The sequence below is a fragment of the Elgaria multicarinata genome, chromosome 20, assembly GCF_023053635.1.
Source record: "Elgaria multicarinata webbii isolate HBS135686 ecotype San Diego chromosome 20, rElgMul1.1.pri, whole genome shotgun sequence".
In the NCBI taxonomy this organism is placed as follows: domain Eukaryota; kingdom Metazoa; phylum Chordata; class Lepidosauria; order Squamata; family Anguidae; genus Elgaria; species Elgaria multicarinata.
Window position 1 is genome coordinate 9,963,401 of NC_086190.1, and position 17,930 is coordinate 9,981,330.

A 17,930-nucleotide genomic window follows, 5' to 3' on the forward strand; every position below is an offset into this window, starting at 1 on the left:
TATTTTTGTGCCTATTTTTCAAAAGTGTGCACTTTTCCTCCATTGATTAAAGAGTGAAAATGTGTTGTTAAATGTGCAATTCAAAGTGTGCATTCTTTAAAAATACAAATTTAGGAATCTGAAAACTTCTTGGGGAAAAAGCACTCCTGAATACACTCACATTAGGGATTGCAAACGGGATGTGTTTGCATGATTTGTAAACAGAAACAAAATTCTTGTACATCCTTGGTTTTTGCTCAGTGGTTAGAACGGGTGGACTAGCGTTTGGCCTGGTGGGTTCAAGGCCAGCAAAAGACACTTTCCTGTCTTAGGTGAAGGACAAAATTGTGCTCCTTATACAGAAGCCAACTGGATTGGCGGGCCAGGGCACGTGGGATATGCAACTTGGTTTTCCAACACCTCACTGCTGCTCCCTCCCATCTTACTCTGTCTAATGGTAGGGCAGGCCCTAGTTATGGGGTGGCCATTGGTCATCGTTTACAGAGAACAGTCATGTATTGAAGGGCTTGCCTAGGTCAGGGTGACCATATTTTGGAAACCAAAAAGGAGGACAACATGGTCACCATGTTAAAATTATTTTTAAAAAATAATTTTAAAGCCTCAAACTTTTTTTAAAAAAATCCTAAAACTCAATGGATGGACAGATCTGTTTCAAACTTGGCATAGCTAAAGTCCTTGTTAAGAGCAAACATGGTGCCAAGTTTCATCTCTTTATCTTTAAAAATAACATTTAAAAAAAAATCCTCAATTTTTTAAAAAAGCCTAAAAATCAATGGATGAACAGATCTGTTTCAAATTTTGTGTGGCTAAAGCTCTACCTAAAAGCTATCATGGTGCCAACTTTGATCTCTTTACCTTTAAAAATGATGATTTTAAAAATAATAACAAATCCAGGCAAATCCGGTCATATGGTCACCCTAGCCTAGGTGGATCACAAGTTATGCAGGCCTGCTCTGACTGCACACTGACTCCCCACTCCTTTACACCAGGCAAATGCTGTGAGAGAGAGGAGGGTAAAATACAGAGGCGAAAGACACACGCTCAAGTAGGCTATAAAGAATTTTCTTTCTCTGAAAACCTTTGCCCAGGCAAACAACTTTGAAGGTGACAAAAAGAATCTTTTGATAAAGGTTAAAGAGGATTAACATTTCAAAACCTTTCTCTCTCTCTCTCTCTTTTCCCCCCTTTCTTTTCTTTTCTTTTTGACTGTTAAATGCAAACGGATTCTGTCTCGGAAACCCCCAAGTGGGGTCTTAATGGGAAGGTTGTGTCTGCTGGCTTGCCTGCTCTCCAAGATAGCAATTGCATCACAATAAACAGGCTTTCATTTTTTCCCCCCTGTCACATACATCTTTAATATCCCTGGATTGAAATGGAAGTCCTTTGTTTACTAACCTAATATAAAAGGCAGCTAATTAAATGTCATTTTGGCTTTTAGCAAGGGGAGAGCAGCATAGAAATGAGCCTGTAATATGTTTGTTCATGCTAATTAAATTCTTTTAGCACTGACTTTGATTTCCAAAGGGTTCCTGAGTGCCTTCTAAACACCTGGTGACCAAGGACCAGGAGAAGTTGGGGCCAACATTTAAAAAAGGCCAGGAGTTGATAAGAACCTGGCTTACCCCCAAAACTTGGCTTAGCTCAGTCCAGCCCTGGGATGAGAGGGGCAGGGGAGCCAGATAAAGGGTTATTAAGGGAACAAATGGGACTTGCAACGAATCGAAGTCTGGGACACTTCTGTTCAGGGTGGCAGCTAACCAGCAGCCGTGCCTTCTCCAAGGATACTGAATTTCATTCCATCCAACAAACTCTCTGCATGCTGCGGCCACTGAGCATGCTGCTTTCGGTGTATTTTCATCCCCTTTGTGTGTGGGCCTGTTTCGGCTGCAGTCCCATCAGCACTCACTCCCTAAGCACCTCCCAGAGATGCTAAAGCTGGCAAGGTTCATGCAGGCTAGGATTTAGCAGGTCAGGTCCAGGCCAGGCAAGTCCAGTTTAGGGTGCTGAATAGCCAGGCAAGCTAGACCAGATAGAACCTTCCTGGACCTTGGCCAGCTCCAAGTTAGCTACAAGGGAAGCTGTTGACTCAGCAACAGTCCAAGGCTTTCTGAAGCCTTATATGTGCCAGCAGCTCAAGACCTGCAGTGAACTCCACCCCTTCAGAGAAGGTGTTTGTTTCTTAATGGGCTACAGCCTGATTTGTAGCCACTGGCTCCTACAGTTTGGAGGTGGTGAAGGCCATAGTGATGCTACTTTGGTTCCCCTCCCCCTCCCCATGAGCTAGAATGATCCCAGCCAATGAAGGAGTACGTTGTGAATGTGAAAACATCTCAGGGCTACATAACCAATCAGATTGGAGTGCATGCTGATGTCTTACTGACAGCAAATAGAGCCAATTTATAATAAGGGCAGTACTTCTGGGAGTGGTCCTATATGAATGATCGCAGGAAGAAACATTAACAGTCTCAGATATGCAGATGACACCACTTTGATGGCTGAAAGCGAGGAGGAGCTGAGGAGCCTTATGACAAAGGTGAAAGAAGAAAGTGCAAAAGCTGGGTTGCAGTTAAACCTCAAAAAAACCAAGATTATGGCAACCAGCTTGATTGGTAACTGGCAAATAGAGGGAGAAAACGTGGAGGCAGTGACAGACTTTGTATTTCTGGGTGCAAAGATCACTGCAGACGCTGACTGCAGCCAGGAAATCAGAAGACGTTTACTTCTTGGGAGGAGAGCAATGACCAATCTTGATAAAATAGTTAAGAGCAGAGACACCACTCTGACAACAAAGGTCCGCATAGTTAAAGCAATGGTATTCCCCGTAGTAACCTATGGCTGCGAGAGCTGGACCATAAGGAAAGCTGAGCGAAGGAAGATAGATGCTTTTGAACTGGGGTGTTGGAGGAAAATTCTGAGAGTGCCTTGGACTGCAAGAAGATCAAACCAGTCCATCCTCCAGGAAATAAAGCCAGACTGCTCACTTGAGGGAATGGTATTAAAGGCAAAACTGAAGTCCTTTGGCCACATAATGAGAAGACAGGATACCCTGGAGAAGAGGCTAATGCTAGGGAAAGTGGAAGGCAAAAGGAAGAGGGGCCGACCAAGGGCAAGATGGATGGAGGATATTCTGGAGGTGACAGACTTGACCTTGGGGGAGCTGGGGGTGGCGACAGCCGACAGAAAGCTCTGGCGTGGGCTGGTCCATGAAGTCACGAAGAGTCGGAAGCGACTGAACGAATAAACAACAAACAAAAAAGTTAATTAGGGATGTGATGATATCACAGAGGGAAAATGAAGCTTTTCAGAGCAGCGATATTGCCTGAATTGGTAAATATCCTCACCCCCTTTCATAATCATTCCTCTGGCAAAAATCCTAGAAACTGGGTGGGTGGGTGGGTGGGTGACTTTTGACACTCATGAAAATTGCCTGCTCCTTCTATCTCAGTCAATCCTGATTGATTAACACCATCAAGAAGTGAATATATTCAGACATGTATGTACATCACTCAGTCACTCAAAGACTAATTTTCAGGATGGTTCTGGACATGTGTATCAGACTGAGGTGGGAATGAGGTGATAGAATATTGCAGTGATGGGATGGTGGAAGATCATTTTTAATGCCTCCCTTAATTTAAAAATAAATATTGTGTGATATTGTGTGCAGGTTCTGATATTGTGTGCGGGCTTGCTGTTTAATTTAGACAAAGGTCTCACTTGGTACACAATATTTGAACTATCCCTCAAGCGGTTTGCCACGGACACTGTGGCTGTTTTGAGAAATTCAAGTCTGAAGTCTCATTGGACATGTATGATAAATCTCATGGCTCTTTGGATCCTGGTTCACTGTGTTTGTGATAATGTCAAGCGATCAAGCATTCTGTGTGTGGTATTGGATTGTTGAGGACTGGTTCATATGTCTGTACATCATTTGAGGTTTGATTGAATCTGATGATCAAGAGTACTTGACAAGTCTGGTGGTTCTTGAGATTCATCTTTCTGGAAGCAATTCCATAAATCATAGAATCATAGAATAGCAGAGTTGGAAGGGACCTACAAGGCCATCGAGTCCAACCCCCTGCTCAATGCAGGAATCCACCCTAAAGCATCCCTGAGGGGTGTGACTCTGCTGGAGGCCCTTGGACAAGGAGAGGACACAATCTCTCTAAAGCAGATCCTAGGGCAAGGGTGCCATCCTGTCACACACACACACACACACACACACACACACCACTGCTAGCTCCAGGCTCTGGAGGGCCCTTGGGCAAGACACTTTCAGTGGTCAGCGGTCTGCCTTCTTACCAGCATTGTCTCTAGCTGCTGCTGTTTCTCCTCGTCCTCACTCACCACCTGCTTGCTTACCAGGCAGAGAGCCAATGAGCAAACAGACAGCAGCGTCCACTGCTCCGCCTTCACAGCACAACCATTGTCTGTCCAGAGCAAGAGGGCGAACAAGCAGGTTGCAGTGGTGGAAAGGAGGAGCAGGGGCAGGGGGATCGTGTCTGTAGGCCCTCTGGGTGTGGGCCCTTGGCAGGTGCCCAACCCAGCCGGCCCTTGACGCTGGTCCTGATTCTAAATCCCATCACCCCTGATCATTGGTCATACTAGCTGGGCCTTACGGGAGTTGGAGTTCAGCAATATCTGAAGGGACACCGTTTCCCCACTTCTGTTCTTGCCAGGGTCAATCTCTCTGCTTTCACATGTCTTTTTGAAAGTAAACAGCCTAGATTTCTTAGCTATTGAGAAAAAACAGAAATCATACACATTGTACTGCCCCCTTTTAATTAAGGATGTATAAGAATTTTGTTTTTGCTTGCAAATATGCAAGCATGCCCTGTTTGAGTATGCACATGTATCTGTCAAAACTGTTCGCAAATTGTTGAACATGTGCTGCCATTTGTCTTGTCCTTGATTCCCAGTTCGATTTGTGCAAAATTCCTCAGTAGATCAAATCAGCCCTGCTTTTGTCTAGGGAGGAAATGTGAGCAAATGAGGAAATTTGCACAAATTTGGGGAGATCCTGTGCAATTACTGCTCGATTTGTGCAAGTTTCCCATTTACGCAAAGCAAGCAGCGATCGCAAATGTGAACAGGGATCAGACGTGAGAGGCAAGTGGCAAGATGAAGCTTGTAGAATCCTAGCCACCTCAAATATTCATTCATTCACCCATGCCCACTTGTAATACTTGTAGGCTGTTGCAAGTTGATCATGCTAGTGGAACTGTGCACTCCGGAAGACAACCCTCATTATACTCACGTTTCTGAGCTCGCTCAGGAATACTTGGCCCGCTTCAGTGTCTGTGGAGGCAAGACAGAGGCTTGCTGGCAGGTGGGATGTTCTCACTCCCTTGCATATTCCTTCTCCCATCTCACAAGCAACATTAAAAGAGTTGCACTCCCCCCCCCTCGATCTTAAGTTGCGAGTGGGTGGTACAGGAAGTGACGGCCATTTTTAGTCCAGTTGAGATCTGAATGTGTCTGAATCAGACTTTTAAGTGGGATACATGTAGGGGTCGACTAAACCACATTCCATCCAATTTCCACCTTAGTCCAAAGCTTTAAAAACAAGCTATTTTCCCTAATAGAAATATTTTTATGCACAACTTTGGAGCATAAGAACCGCATCACAATATTCAGAGAAGGGCACAATGCAAAGGATAACTGTGTTCTGGTTTGCATATTAGTCTGGGAAGGGTGAACTGAGTAACTTTGCTCAAGAATGCAGACCAAATGGCATTTTCTCCAATCCCTAGTCAATGAACTCGAGCATTTCCAAATCCTGCTTTTCCAAATACTTGTCTCATCACTAACCAGAATGGAAATGAGTAAAATGACCAGATGAACCCAGAAATGGGCAAATAATTAATCCACATTGGTGGCCATTTCATTGTTTGTCCTTGTTTTATCTATGTAGGAGGCTGTGCATGATGTAATCTCAGCCCTCAAAGCCGATCCAGTCTTGACAATTGCAGAAATCCTCTCCCTAAAGCTGGAAGCCCAGGCTCTGATCCGCCAGTGGCTGTTTGATCACTGCAGGGCTATGATGCTGGAATTTGTGGCTAGCAAAGAGCTAAGCATTGGAAAGATTCTGAAGGAGCTTGTGATAGTTGGAGAATCGCTGGTGAAAATCAACAGCAAAGACCCAAAGAGTCACATTCTGTATGTGGACCTTTTAGTTGCTGATGGTAAGAAATCTTTCCAGTATCTTGGAGATATCTCCTCTTTTTGGTATCATCATCATCATCGCCATCATCAAGTGTTTTGATTTTCAGCATACATCATATATTGATTATGGTTTGTATTCCATGGTGGGTTTAGGCTAGAGGAAGTACCCATGCTTAGGGATGGGTGAGAATTTCTTTTGAGGTTGGCTTTGATTAGGGTGACCAACTGTCAGGATTTCCCCGGATTTGTCCTGGGTTTTGTTCTTTCCATGGTGTCAGGGGGGATTTTCTATCATTTTCAATAATGTCCTGGAATGATACACCTTCCCCTTTAAGGCTGCCATTAGCATGGCAGGAGGGAGTGACATGCTTTCTTGAGGCACATCATTCCCCCACCCCGAGCTCCAATTGAGGTCTTAAAGGGGAAAGTGGGTCATTCGTGGACATTATAGAAAAGGCCCCAATTGGAGTGGATGGTGGTGGTGCAGAATGAAATCCTTTCCCCTCCTCCACTCCAATCGGGTTCTTTTAGGTGGCGGGGGAATAACGTACTTTCTGCAGGACTCAGAAAGCTGCTTCCACACACACACACACACACTAGGTGTCCTCTTTTTTGGTTTCCCAAATATGGTCACCCTAGCTTTGATAAGAGCTCACTCCAATTCACAAAGTTCCCCATTTTCCCCAAAGTTCAAGGATTTCAGATGTAAAAGGAGGGGGGGGGAACCTGAATGTGAGAGAAATCTGAACTGAATGATTTGTCCATCCAGGCCCAGGGCTTTGAGTGCATATCTCCGAAAAGTCTGGGTTTGTATTCCTGTGTATTCAGCATGTCACTGCTTAATTAGGGTTGCAACCTCTTCTTTTCTGACAAGCTTCTCATCTTTAACAGCTGCATGGCATTGTCAGTATTTTTATTAATGACTTGGAGGAAGTGGTGGGTGGAAAGCTTATCAAATTCGCAAGTGACACAAAATTGAGTGGAACAGCTAATAGCTTAGAAGACAGAAACAACATTCAAAATTATCTTGAGAAGTTAGAAGACCAGGCAGAAGCAACAGAAGGACATTTAAGAAAGACAAGTGCAAACTTAGGAGAAAATAAGTTAAATATACAAGTATAACATGGGGGATACTTGGCTTTACAATAGCTGCAGCAAAAATGATGTTGAAATTGGAATTGCTCACAAATTGAACATGAGTCAGTAGTGTGATGTGAACAAAAAAAGGAAATTGAATTTTAGGTTGCATCAATAGTAGTCTGGTTTCAAAATCGCAGGAAGTGAGGGTTCCACTCTATTCTGTGCCGGCCAGACCTCACCTCAAATAACATGTCCAATTCAGGACATCATGCTTTAAGGAGGATTCAGATAAATTGGAATGAGCTCAGAGAATGGCAGCAAAGTTGATCAAGAAACTATAAAGTAAGCCCTACAAGGAAAGGTTGAAGGAACTGGGTATGTTTAGTCTTGAGGAGAAGGCTGGAAGAGGGGAGGGGGGGCGATATGATAACACTTTTCGAGTACCTAAACAACTGTCATACAGAAGACAGAGCTCCAGCTTGTTCTCATAGAATCATAGAATCATAGAATCATAGAATAGCAGAGTTGGAAGGGTCCTACAAGGCCATCTAGTCCAACCCCCTGCTCAATGCAGGAATCCACCCTAAAGCATCCCTGACAGATGCTTGTCCAGCTGCCTCTTGAAGGCCTCTAGTGTGGGAGAGCCCACAACCTCACCAGGCAACTGATTCCATTGTCGCATTGCTCTAACAGTCAGGAAGTTTTTCCTGATGTCCAGCCGGAATCTGGCTTCCTTTAACTTGAGCCCATTATTCCGTGTCCTGCATTCTGGGAGGATCGAGAAGAGATCCTGGCCCTCCTTTGTGTGACAACCTTTTAAGTATTTGAAGAGTTCTATCATGTCTCCCCTCAATCTTCTCTTCTCTAGGCTGAACATGCCCAGTTCTTTCAGTCTCTCTTCATAGGGCTTTGTTTCCAGGCCTCTGATCATCCTGGTTGCCCTCTTCTGAAGACGCTCCAGCTTGTCTGCGTCCTTCTTGAATTGTGGAGCCCAGAACTGGACACAATACTCTAGATGAGGCCTAACCAGGGCCGAATAAAGAGGAACCAGTACCTCACGTGATTTGGAAGCTATACTTCTATTAATGCAGCCCAAAATAGCATTTGCCTTTAATGTCCAAGCCTGTAGGACATTAAACTCTAATGTCCAAGCCTGTAGGACACAACAGTAAGTTACAGGAAGGCAGATTTTAACTGAACATCAGGAAAAAATGATGGTTTTGCTTCCTTTTTCATTGCTGAGCCCCACCTCACCCCAAATGTAGGCCTTTGGAAATTGTGTTTCAGCTTGAAAATGTAACAAGGTGAGGATTTTTAAACCATTGTCTATGATAGGGGTGTTGAATCTTTCATCCTGAGGGCAAAATTCAGTTTCTGAGAAGCTCAGTGTGTGTGTGTGTGTGTGTGTGTGTGTGTGTGTGTGTGTGTGTGGGCAGGCCCAAAGGCAGAATGGGCAGCACTGCAGAGAAGCATAGAAACCATGAAACCACGGGTGACTGGGGAAAGGAAGTGAGGCCAGGGGAAGGGGAACCCCAGGTGAGCCGGATTTGGCCCATGGACTAGAAGCTTAATACTGTTATAGAACGAAAAGTACTTTAGATGCCATAACTGGTAAAAACTTACTTCTCCATCCCTCAATTTGCTATAACTGCTGTATTGATGTTGACTAACAGGGAGGCACAAAGAAGCCCTGACTTTTCTTCAGGGATCGCTTGGTCAGAGTGCGTCCGGTGACTCCATCCAATCTCGGTTTGGCATGCTTCAGGCCAAGAAGAGGAACATGGACATCGCAGCCCATATTTTGGCCAATTTAGCTACAAAGGACCACAAAGAGTTAGGATACCTCCTGAACTTCTTAGACACCAAGCAGCGGCAAAGCCTTGCTCAGGTACAGCCACCAACCGCTCGGCCCTCTTTGTGATGCAAATTACGTGTTGATGCACACGGGGAGACACTTTGCAAGACTGCAGAGTTGTTTGCTAAATAGATGAATGGCCTCATGCAACCTCAATTCACACACAAACTCAGTGGCTGTTAGGGGTCTCTAGGACTAGAACTGGGAACCCTTACTCTGCACATGGATGCCATGTGTGGTGGTCCACCAGAATCACACCTCAGGGCCTCTTCGTGGGCTGCCCACCCAGTCTGGCCATTGGGCCCTCCCAGACAGGAAGAGCTCTAAATTACTTTCTTTTCAAGACTGGGACTTTGCCTGGCCTACGATAGTCTTCTAGCTGTAGCTGCCTTTGACACCTGTCATTGCTTCTTGGCTCTGACTGCTAGCTTGAGTTTCCCTCAGCCCTGCCCAATTCCTAGTTCCTGGCCTGGCTCCATTTTGACACCTACTGCCTATGGCCAGCCCTGACCAGGGCCAATCAGGGAACCTGACAGTTCTTCCACGTCAAGGATGGCCAACTACTTCTACCATGTTCTCTTCCCCACCACCACTAGTCAAGCTCCTCAAGGCCAAACCCCTCCCCCGACAGGATATTATCATTCTTTCATTCACTGTGGCTGGAAAGTGTCTACACTTGGACTGAGCTGAAATGCCCCCACCCAAAACCCACATTTCACCACATAATTTACAAGCAGTGAAATGGGAGGCATCTTGGTGATTTGAGGGGACGTGAAATGTGGCAAAGTTAAGGTGGCCACCAACATAGCTCTTTCCACTGGATTCTGGCCAGAAACCACTATTTTTCTTACCTAAAATCCATCTGGGGATTATGCTATGTGGTGTCATTCCCAGATAGATTCTGGGGAAAGGACAAGGCAGCCACCAACCAATCAGTCAAACAGCTCAGTTTGCTGCTGCATTGTTGAACATACTGAGGAAAAGCTAGGGTGACCACGTGAAAAGGAGGACCGGGCTCCTGTATCTTTAACAGTTGCATAGAAAAGGGAATTTCAGCAGGTGTCATTTGTATATATGGAGAATCTGGTGAAATTCCCCCTTTATCACCACAGTTCAGGCTGCAGGAGCTATACTAGAGTGACCAGACTTAAAAGAGGGCAGGGCACCTGCAGCTTTAACTGTTGTGATGAAGAGGAAATTTCAACAGGTTTCCCATATATACAAATGACACCTGCTGAGATTTCCTTTTCAATACAACTGTTAAAGATACAGGAGCCCTGTCCTCCTTTTCATAGGGTCATCCTAGAAAAGCCAGGCACGATTTCACTCTGCTTTTTATCCCTTACTCCTCCTCGCAATTTCAACCCAATAGTTCTCAGCTGAGAACTGTTCAGCTCATCCCTCTTCACACGGGGTCCACCTCTCCGTGCATGAAGCGACCAACTGGCTCCACGTGTACCTGTGGCAATTCTTTGTGTCCCTGCACCGGGCACCTGTGTATTCAGGGGTGATGCGCTGGGCACATCTTAACACAGAGGCCATTGTTGTGTGTAGAGGCCATTCGAGTGTGCTTGAGCTGTGAGGTGTACCAGGCAAGTCTGAAGCTTGACCTTGACGTGACTTAATGACGATGCCGGCCTTGGCCAATCCCTGCGACATGTCCATCCCTTCCAAACTGGGGCGCTTTGGTGTAGGGAGCAGAGTGGGGCACCAGATGAGGGCAATTGCTAGGTGTGGTTCATGAATCACCCATTGCCCATCTCCAATGTCCAAACAGGGTCATACAGCTGGGGTCATGTGAGCCATCTACCCGTGCATTCCTAAAACCAAAATGAAGTCACAAGGCGCTGAGAGGTTGATTGGAAAGTCATCGTGTCTTCCGGCCAAAACCGAGGGCGCGTACCTGCTCAAGACACGATGCAACCCCGCCTACCCAATCCCTTTTCACTTACAAGTGGAAAAGCTTTAAGAGACCCAAAGGGTTCAGCGCCCCCTGCCATTGTGCCACTCTGCGTTGCAGCCTCCCTTTCACGACACTCCAGCTTTTTATAAAGCTCTTCTGACACTGCTCATATATCTTCTGGGATTTAAAACATCGGGCACTGCCCACCCCCATCTCCGGCAACCTGCGTTGTTGTTTTTCCTTTTGATTCTCGGGATGAAAGTGGTTTTCTGCACCCCATCCTCTCGGGCGGTTCCTGCTCCCCAGTGCTCTAATCATCACCAGCATCGTCTGCTTGTGGATTCCGCTTTCTCCTGGCCTAAACAAAAACGAAATGACCCCCCTGAAAAACAACAACAACAACGACACTGTGCTGTGTGCTGATATGCTAAATAAATAAATGGTCTTGAGTGGACTGCTGCGAATGCGCCCCAGCAAGCCGGCAGGAGGGCATTCAGTAAGCAAGTATTAATTTAGAAATCCCTGCCACAAAGAGCCTCTCTACTCTAGATAAGGCGGAGGGGGCGGGTGGGAGGGAGGGAGGTGGGGGGACACACACAACTTCTCTCTGCTGGGAGTGAAATGCTGGGAGATTTTAAGAACTAATTGCCAATCACTGACTTAATGTGGAACTGAAAGGGCAACAAAGAGAATTTCTCCTGGGGACAAAATGATTCCTTGTAAGGAAAACTAGATATTCTTAGCCAGATGTTCTCCGCCTTAGCAGCTTCTTTGCCTGGATAGCTTTTATGGATCGGGGTTGTAGGTAGAGGGCAACCATGGACTCTAAAACTGGCTTTGGCATCCTCCAAATACGAAAACGACTGGGGGAGTTGTGAGTCAGCCCCGCTTACTGATCAACACGTGCAGGAGGATATGGAAATTGAGAAATTGTTATTAGAATCGAAATCCGTAGTGTGGAAGGCTGTGACCAGATGCTAACTATTGATAGGCAACTTCAAGGATGTTGGGTGTTTTTTTTATCTCTAAACCAGACCTGGACTGGGCAGTCTTCAAATAGGGGACATCTTCTCTTCTCGATCCTCTCAGAGTGCAGGACATGGAATAACAGGCTCAAGTTAAAGGAAGCCAGATTCCAGCTGGACATCAGGAAAAACTTCCTGACTGTTAGAGCAGTACGACAATGGAATCAATTACCTAGGGAGGTTGTGGGCTCTCCCACACTGGAGGCATTCAAGAGGCAGCTGGACAACCATCTGTCAGGGGTGCTTTAGGGTGGATTCCTGCATTGAGCAGGGGGTTGGACTCGATGGCCTTGTAGGCCACTTCCAACTCTGCTATTCTATGATTCTATGATTCTATGATTCAAAATAGAGGAGAGTTCTCTGGCGGCCCTTGAAACAGAGGACTGTCCTCTGTAAAAGTGGAGATATGGCCACCTACCATTTAATGTAAATTTGTTCTGGGGCATTGTGGGAAATTTAAAAGGCAGATGGCTTCTCAGACCCAGTTGCTGCTGCCAGGTAAACTCTAAATCCCAGAGGTGGTCCTGTGCCTTTATTTTCTGTAGTTATCAATAAACACACGTGCACACACACATATGTTGACATCTCTCAAGCTGCCCTGACATTTTGGGAGCTAATTTATGCCACTGTGGATTAGCAGTAACTTTAAAAGGAGATGAACAATTTTATTTCTATCTTAAGTTGCCAGCTTTAGGATGCGAGCCATGACAAAACTGCTTACTGGCAGCTGGTTTAAAAATGAAACGTTTCATAGAATCATAGAATAGCAGAGTTGGAAAGGGCCTACAAGGCCATCGAGTCCCACCCCCTTGACCTTCATTCAGTGGTAGCTCTTCTCAAAGTTCTAATGAGTTTATTCCATAACGGGATGAAAGGAAAATAGCTCTCACTTTCTCCACCCCCCACCCCCCCACTCTTCTGTTTTTATCAAGGCACTATAAGGAAAAGGATGCTATTTCGGCACCTGAGGGAGAAAATCCCACAACCTCCTCTCCTCCCTGGGTGCAAACATACAATAATGAAATGACTAACTAAGACAGTGCTCTGCCTTTTCACAGCACTCCAACTTAGCTGCCTGGGATTGCTGCCCCACTCTGCTTCATGGTAGGGCCAGCCTATATTCTCAGCAAAGAGTGGACAATTATTTTAAAAAGGTATCAACTGCAAGGCCATGACAGAAACTGGAAAGGGCAATAGCTCAGTGGTAGAGCAGCCGTTTTGCATGCAGAGGGTCCACGGTTCAATCCGAGGCATTTCCAGGTATGTATGTACGTATTTCAACGATTTCTATGCCACCCTTCAGCAGTGCTTCCACAGTGGTTTATAGAAGCAAGATGAAATACAAAGGAAACATAAACAACGTAATGGCTGGGTTCACACATAACATTCAGCCATGACGGGTTGCTAATCACTATGCATTGTAGATTATGCAACCAGCCCACTATGCCTATGGGTTCTCAGAGTGGGGTGTTCAGGCAGATTTAGGGTGGTGGAAACATCCTACAGATGACAAATGAACCCATCATGGGTTCTGCCAGAAAATAAACCAACATGGCTTAGTGTGTTGTGTGAACCCAGCCGTTATAAATAACGAATACATTAAAATATATTTAAAGGACTGGGAAAACAAAGATGTCTTCGTCTGGTGCTGGAAAGGTTGTGTTGAAATGCAGCGGGCTTCTTTGTGTGTGTGTGTGTCGGGGGGGGGGAAATACCACAGATGTAGACGTAGGAAAGACCCCTGCCTAAAATGCTGAGCTTGATTGACCAGTGCCGGGACTTGATATAAGGACGTTTCCTATGTTCCTTCCTATTATGGATTAATAGTTCAGAAATCAATCAAGTACGCTATTAAGGGCATTGCAGTGATCTGCAAAGTGTGTCTACTCAACTGGAGTGTTCTTGAGCCTGTGTGGTGTCGTGGTTAGGGAATTGATCTAAGGCCCAGGAAGATCCTGGTTCACATCCCAACTAAGCCAGGGCTCCTCGTGCCAGTCACCATATCTCAGCCCAACTGACCTTGCAGTGTCCTTGAGAGGATAAATTGGGGAGTTGGCAGCCAGAGTTCTGAGATCCCTGAAGGAGGAGTAGAATAAGAATGTAGTAAATGAGTAAATGTAATTTGCAGACACCCAAAAAAGCGTTCAACAGCATTTGTACATTTGAAAAATGCATGTAAAAAATGTACACTTTTGAAAAATGCACAGTTGCACACAACTGATGTGTACCTTTAAAAAATACTCAAGGGAATACGGGTGGATTTTCATGCAAAAGGAACAAATGAAGCCCGCCATCTGGTAAGGACTTGCATTGCAGTGAGCTTTGAGATGGGATTCAGAGAACTTTGTAGACCCCGAGTTTGTAAACCGCCCAGAGAGCTTCGGCTATTGGGCGGTATAGAAATGCAATAAATAAATAAATAAATAATAAACACAAACACCCTCCTGTAGCTTCCAGCCATTCTGCTTCCCGTAGGGAAACCATGGCCAATCATCTCCTGAAATTGCTGGTGGCTTTGTTTATGACTTAAACATTCGCAGGCATTCACTCTACAGCAGTGTGGCTAAAAAGCCCTGTTTTCATTTCTGAGCAATAAAAGAGCATTAATGGGAAAAGAGAAATCCATTAGAGCCATAGCAACTTAATGGAGTCCTCCTAATTGACCTTCATGAATTGAAAGGAGAAAGAAATTAGGTTCTCTACTAAACCTTCTGAAATATTTGGGTGGTGTTGGAGTCCCCCCCCCCCTTTATTAGCAAGTGATTGCTGTCATATAATGAGGAAGGGGTGAAATATCCAAATTTCAAGCAAGAGCGGTGGCCGTTCCTGGGCAAATCAGGAAGGTGCTGCACAACGCCTGCCCTAGGAGAAGGGGTCGGGCAAGGTGGAAGATGTACAAATGGAAGTAGCTCTCTCACGTGGGCTGACATGAGGAGGGGAGGGGAAGCAGTGAGCTATCAAAGCCTTGCTCCACTAAGCATCAGCCTTCTACCAGCCCACCCACCTAGGAGTCAGTGTAGGTCCAACCAGGCACTATAGGAATGAGTAAGATTATTTTCCCCTCCAGAACTGATGGGCTATTGAACCATGGGTTTTTTGTCTACTCTTTTTGTCTACACAGATGCACTCCTTGCTTGCACATGGGAGGCTGGCATGCAAGTGCTGTTGCTATAAATGCACAGGTCACTGCTGCAGGGCCAGGAGGTGCAGGAAACGGGGTGCCGTAGGGTCACCTGCAGGTATCTTTATGGAGAAAGAGTCTTGCCAGTAGGACTGTGGGATCCAGGGGCAACGAATGGGAAATGCCGCATCTGTTTTGGGGCTTGAGGGGAAGGGGTGCCTGGGAGGCCTCTCTCACCTGAAAGACGTTCTGCCGGATGTAAGTGGTTGAGGTACTATTGGCGCCCTGGGGAACGGTGGCTCACCCACACCGCACCGGTGGGGAAGGTTCTGCCAGGCAAGCCCTGCCTCCATTCCCATGGACCTCTTCCTTCTGGGTAATGGGAGCAACATCCACATTTGCTTCAAAATGTAGGGGTGGACAAATCTCAGGTTTTTTTCTTCTTCTCATTTTTCCATTCATAGGCTTGTTCCATTTTCGCATCAGTTTGCAACTTTTTAAAAAATAAAATGAAGGTCCATACAAAAATCTGTATTTTCAAGGACATTTTCCCTAATGTATGCATAGGATAACTGTGTTCCAGTTCACATATTGATTCAAGAAAAGAGTGTATCTACCATAACATCTGAGAGCAATTATATAGCCTTTGAGGGGTGTCTAGCTATGGGACAGCCTCAAAAAAATACATTGACACCATCCAGAAAACTTGCTAAACCATGCTGGTTAACCAATTTGGGTTAACCATGAAGGCTTAGTGGGTTGTGTGCATATAGGTGTTGTATAACTGTGTTCTAAACATCTTCACAGGCCATGCTTCTGCAGTTGTGTGCAACAGAACTATGTGTGGTTAGTGGAAACAACAGTGTGACATGGTTAGCATAACCACATTCCCTAGAGCAGCGGTTCTCAACCTGTGGGTCGGGACCCCTTTGGGGGTCGAACGACTCTTTCACAGGGGTCGCCTAAGACCATCGGAAAACACATATTTCCGATGGTCTTAGGAAACTGTGTTGACTGAACTATGTCATGTATCATCTTTTGTATTATTAAAGCTATTGTTATGTATTATTTTCATTAGCAAACCATCCCATGACAATGGATCGTGTAGAGAAGAACGAAAATAATTTTATGGTTGGGGGTCACCACAACATGAGGAACTGTATTAAAGGGTCGCGGCATTAGGAAGGTTGAGAACCACATTCCCTAGAGTGTCATCTGAACAGAGCTAGTGTATTTTGATTTGGCAAACCCCAAACATCCTGAGTTACCGTGTAATTGCTTGGATGTGAAGTCCCAGTGATACCACTTGGATTTACTAGCAAGGGAAGAACCTAAGTCAGGTTTGTAGTAACTACTGCCCTTTCTGTCCATAGGTAGCAGTGAAAGAAGGAAATGTGTTGGTGAAGGAGCAAAACCACACAAAGGCTCTTGGCTACTACTCACTAGCCGTCTTGGCAAGCAATGGTAATCCTCGATACCTTCGCCAACGGGCTGCTTGCCTAGCCCACCTGAAAGACTACAGGCAAGCTTTGAAGGACATGGACAAAGTGGTCAAAAACCATGGGACAAATGGCTTGAGGACTCAAGTGGAAGACTATTGCTTCCAGGGGAATCTGCACTTGTCCGTTTTGGAGAAGGAACTGGCAGTTACGCAATACACCCGAGCCCTTCAACTGGAACAGGCTTTGGCTTTGGCCAGTATCCGTACTGGTCCCAATAGGGATGTGCTGTCCAAAGCATTCCTACAAACTGCACAATCCTACTTGGCAATGAGCCATTATGAAGAGGCCTGGAAGACTACCGAGTATGGCCTGATGGTTGACCAAAACAATCATGAACTTAAGAAACTTAAATCAAGAATTAAACGAGAGGCATCTGGTTGCAAAGTTCAGTAATTTATTCTGTGTGTTCTCTTTTGCAAACCTCAACATGTTTGGGTTTTTTTTGCTTCCAAAGGCAAGAGGATGTGTTCAGAGTGCTCACTGTTGTACAGCCATCAACAGTGAATTTTCCTTATCACTTCCAAATATGAACTGCTGTGCTGGATATTCACCATATAATATCAAGGCAATTACAGGGACAACATAATTCTGTCTGAAGTAGAATATGGAATGTATAAAAATCTCATTAAAAACATCTGAAGACAAGTTTTTAAAAGAAACAAACTGGTGATCCCAGTTATTCAGATAGAATTATTCAAGACCACAACCCTATACAACTGGGAATAAGGATCATTGAACTCAATGCTGCTTAGTCCTGAAAATATATGCATGGGATTGCACTGTATCCCTTTCAAGAAGTAGGGATCAATTTCCATAATTATTTAGCATCCTTGCTCCCCTCAAGAACATCAGCCAAGGGTCTGCTGAGCTCAACTCACAATGCATTTTGCTCCATGAAGAAAAGATGTTCTGCAGTCTGTCCCATCCGGAAACTGATGTAGACACTTGCGTTCAGAAAACTATATATTTTCGCACTTGCAATGCATTCTCTGAACAGGGAAAGATGTGCCCAATAAAATGCTCGCATTCAAAAAGTGCAAAGAAAAACTCACAATTAATAAAATGTGTACAAACACACTTTAGTCGACCGGTGGATGTATACAAAATGCGTACAAACATATGCAGTTAAAAAAACATGCCAAAAAAAATGTAAAACTTCCACACAACTCTGGAACTGAAGAGACTTGAGGTAGGGGAAGAAAGGAACTCCATGGAATCAGCCTTGACAGACCTGCCCATCCCTCCTTCTGCCTAATATTACACAGAAGAAAACATGAACAAA

The 17,930-nt window shown here is 45.1% G+C and overlaps 1 protein-coding gene across 1 annotated transcript in view; it reads left to right on the forward strand.

Annotated features, from left to right (window-relative positions):
* Positions 1–17,070, forward strand: part of TTC34 (tetratricopeptide repeat domain 34) — a 65,444-nt gene extending 48,374 nt beyond the window's left edge. The window contains 3 exon segments of the mRNA XM_063145417.1: positions 5,912–6,182; positions 8,916–9,130; positions 16,520–17,070. Coding sequence (XP_063001487.1) covers positions 5,912–6,182; positions 8,916–9,130; positions 16,520–17,041 — 1,008 coding nt within the window. The 3' untranslated portion in view covers positions 17,042–17,070.
* Positions 17,071–17,930: the final 860 nt, after the last annotated feature.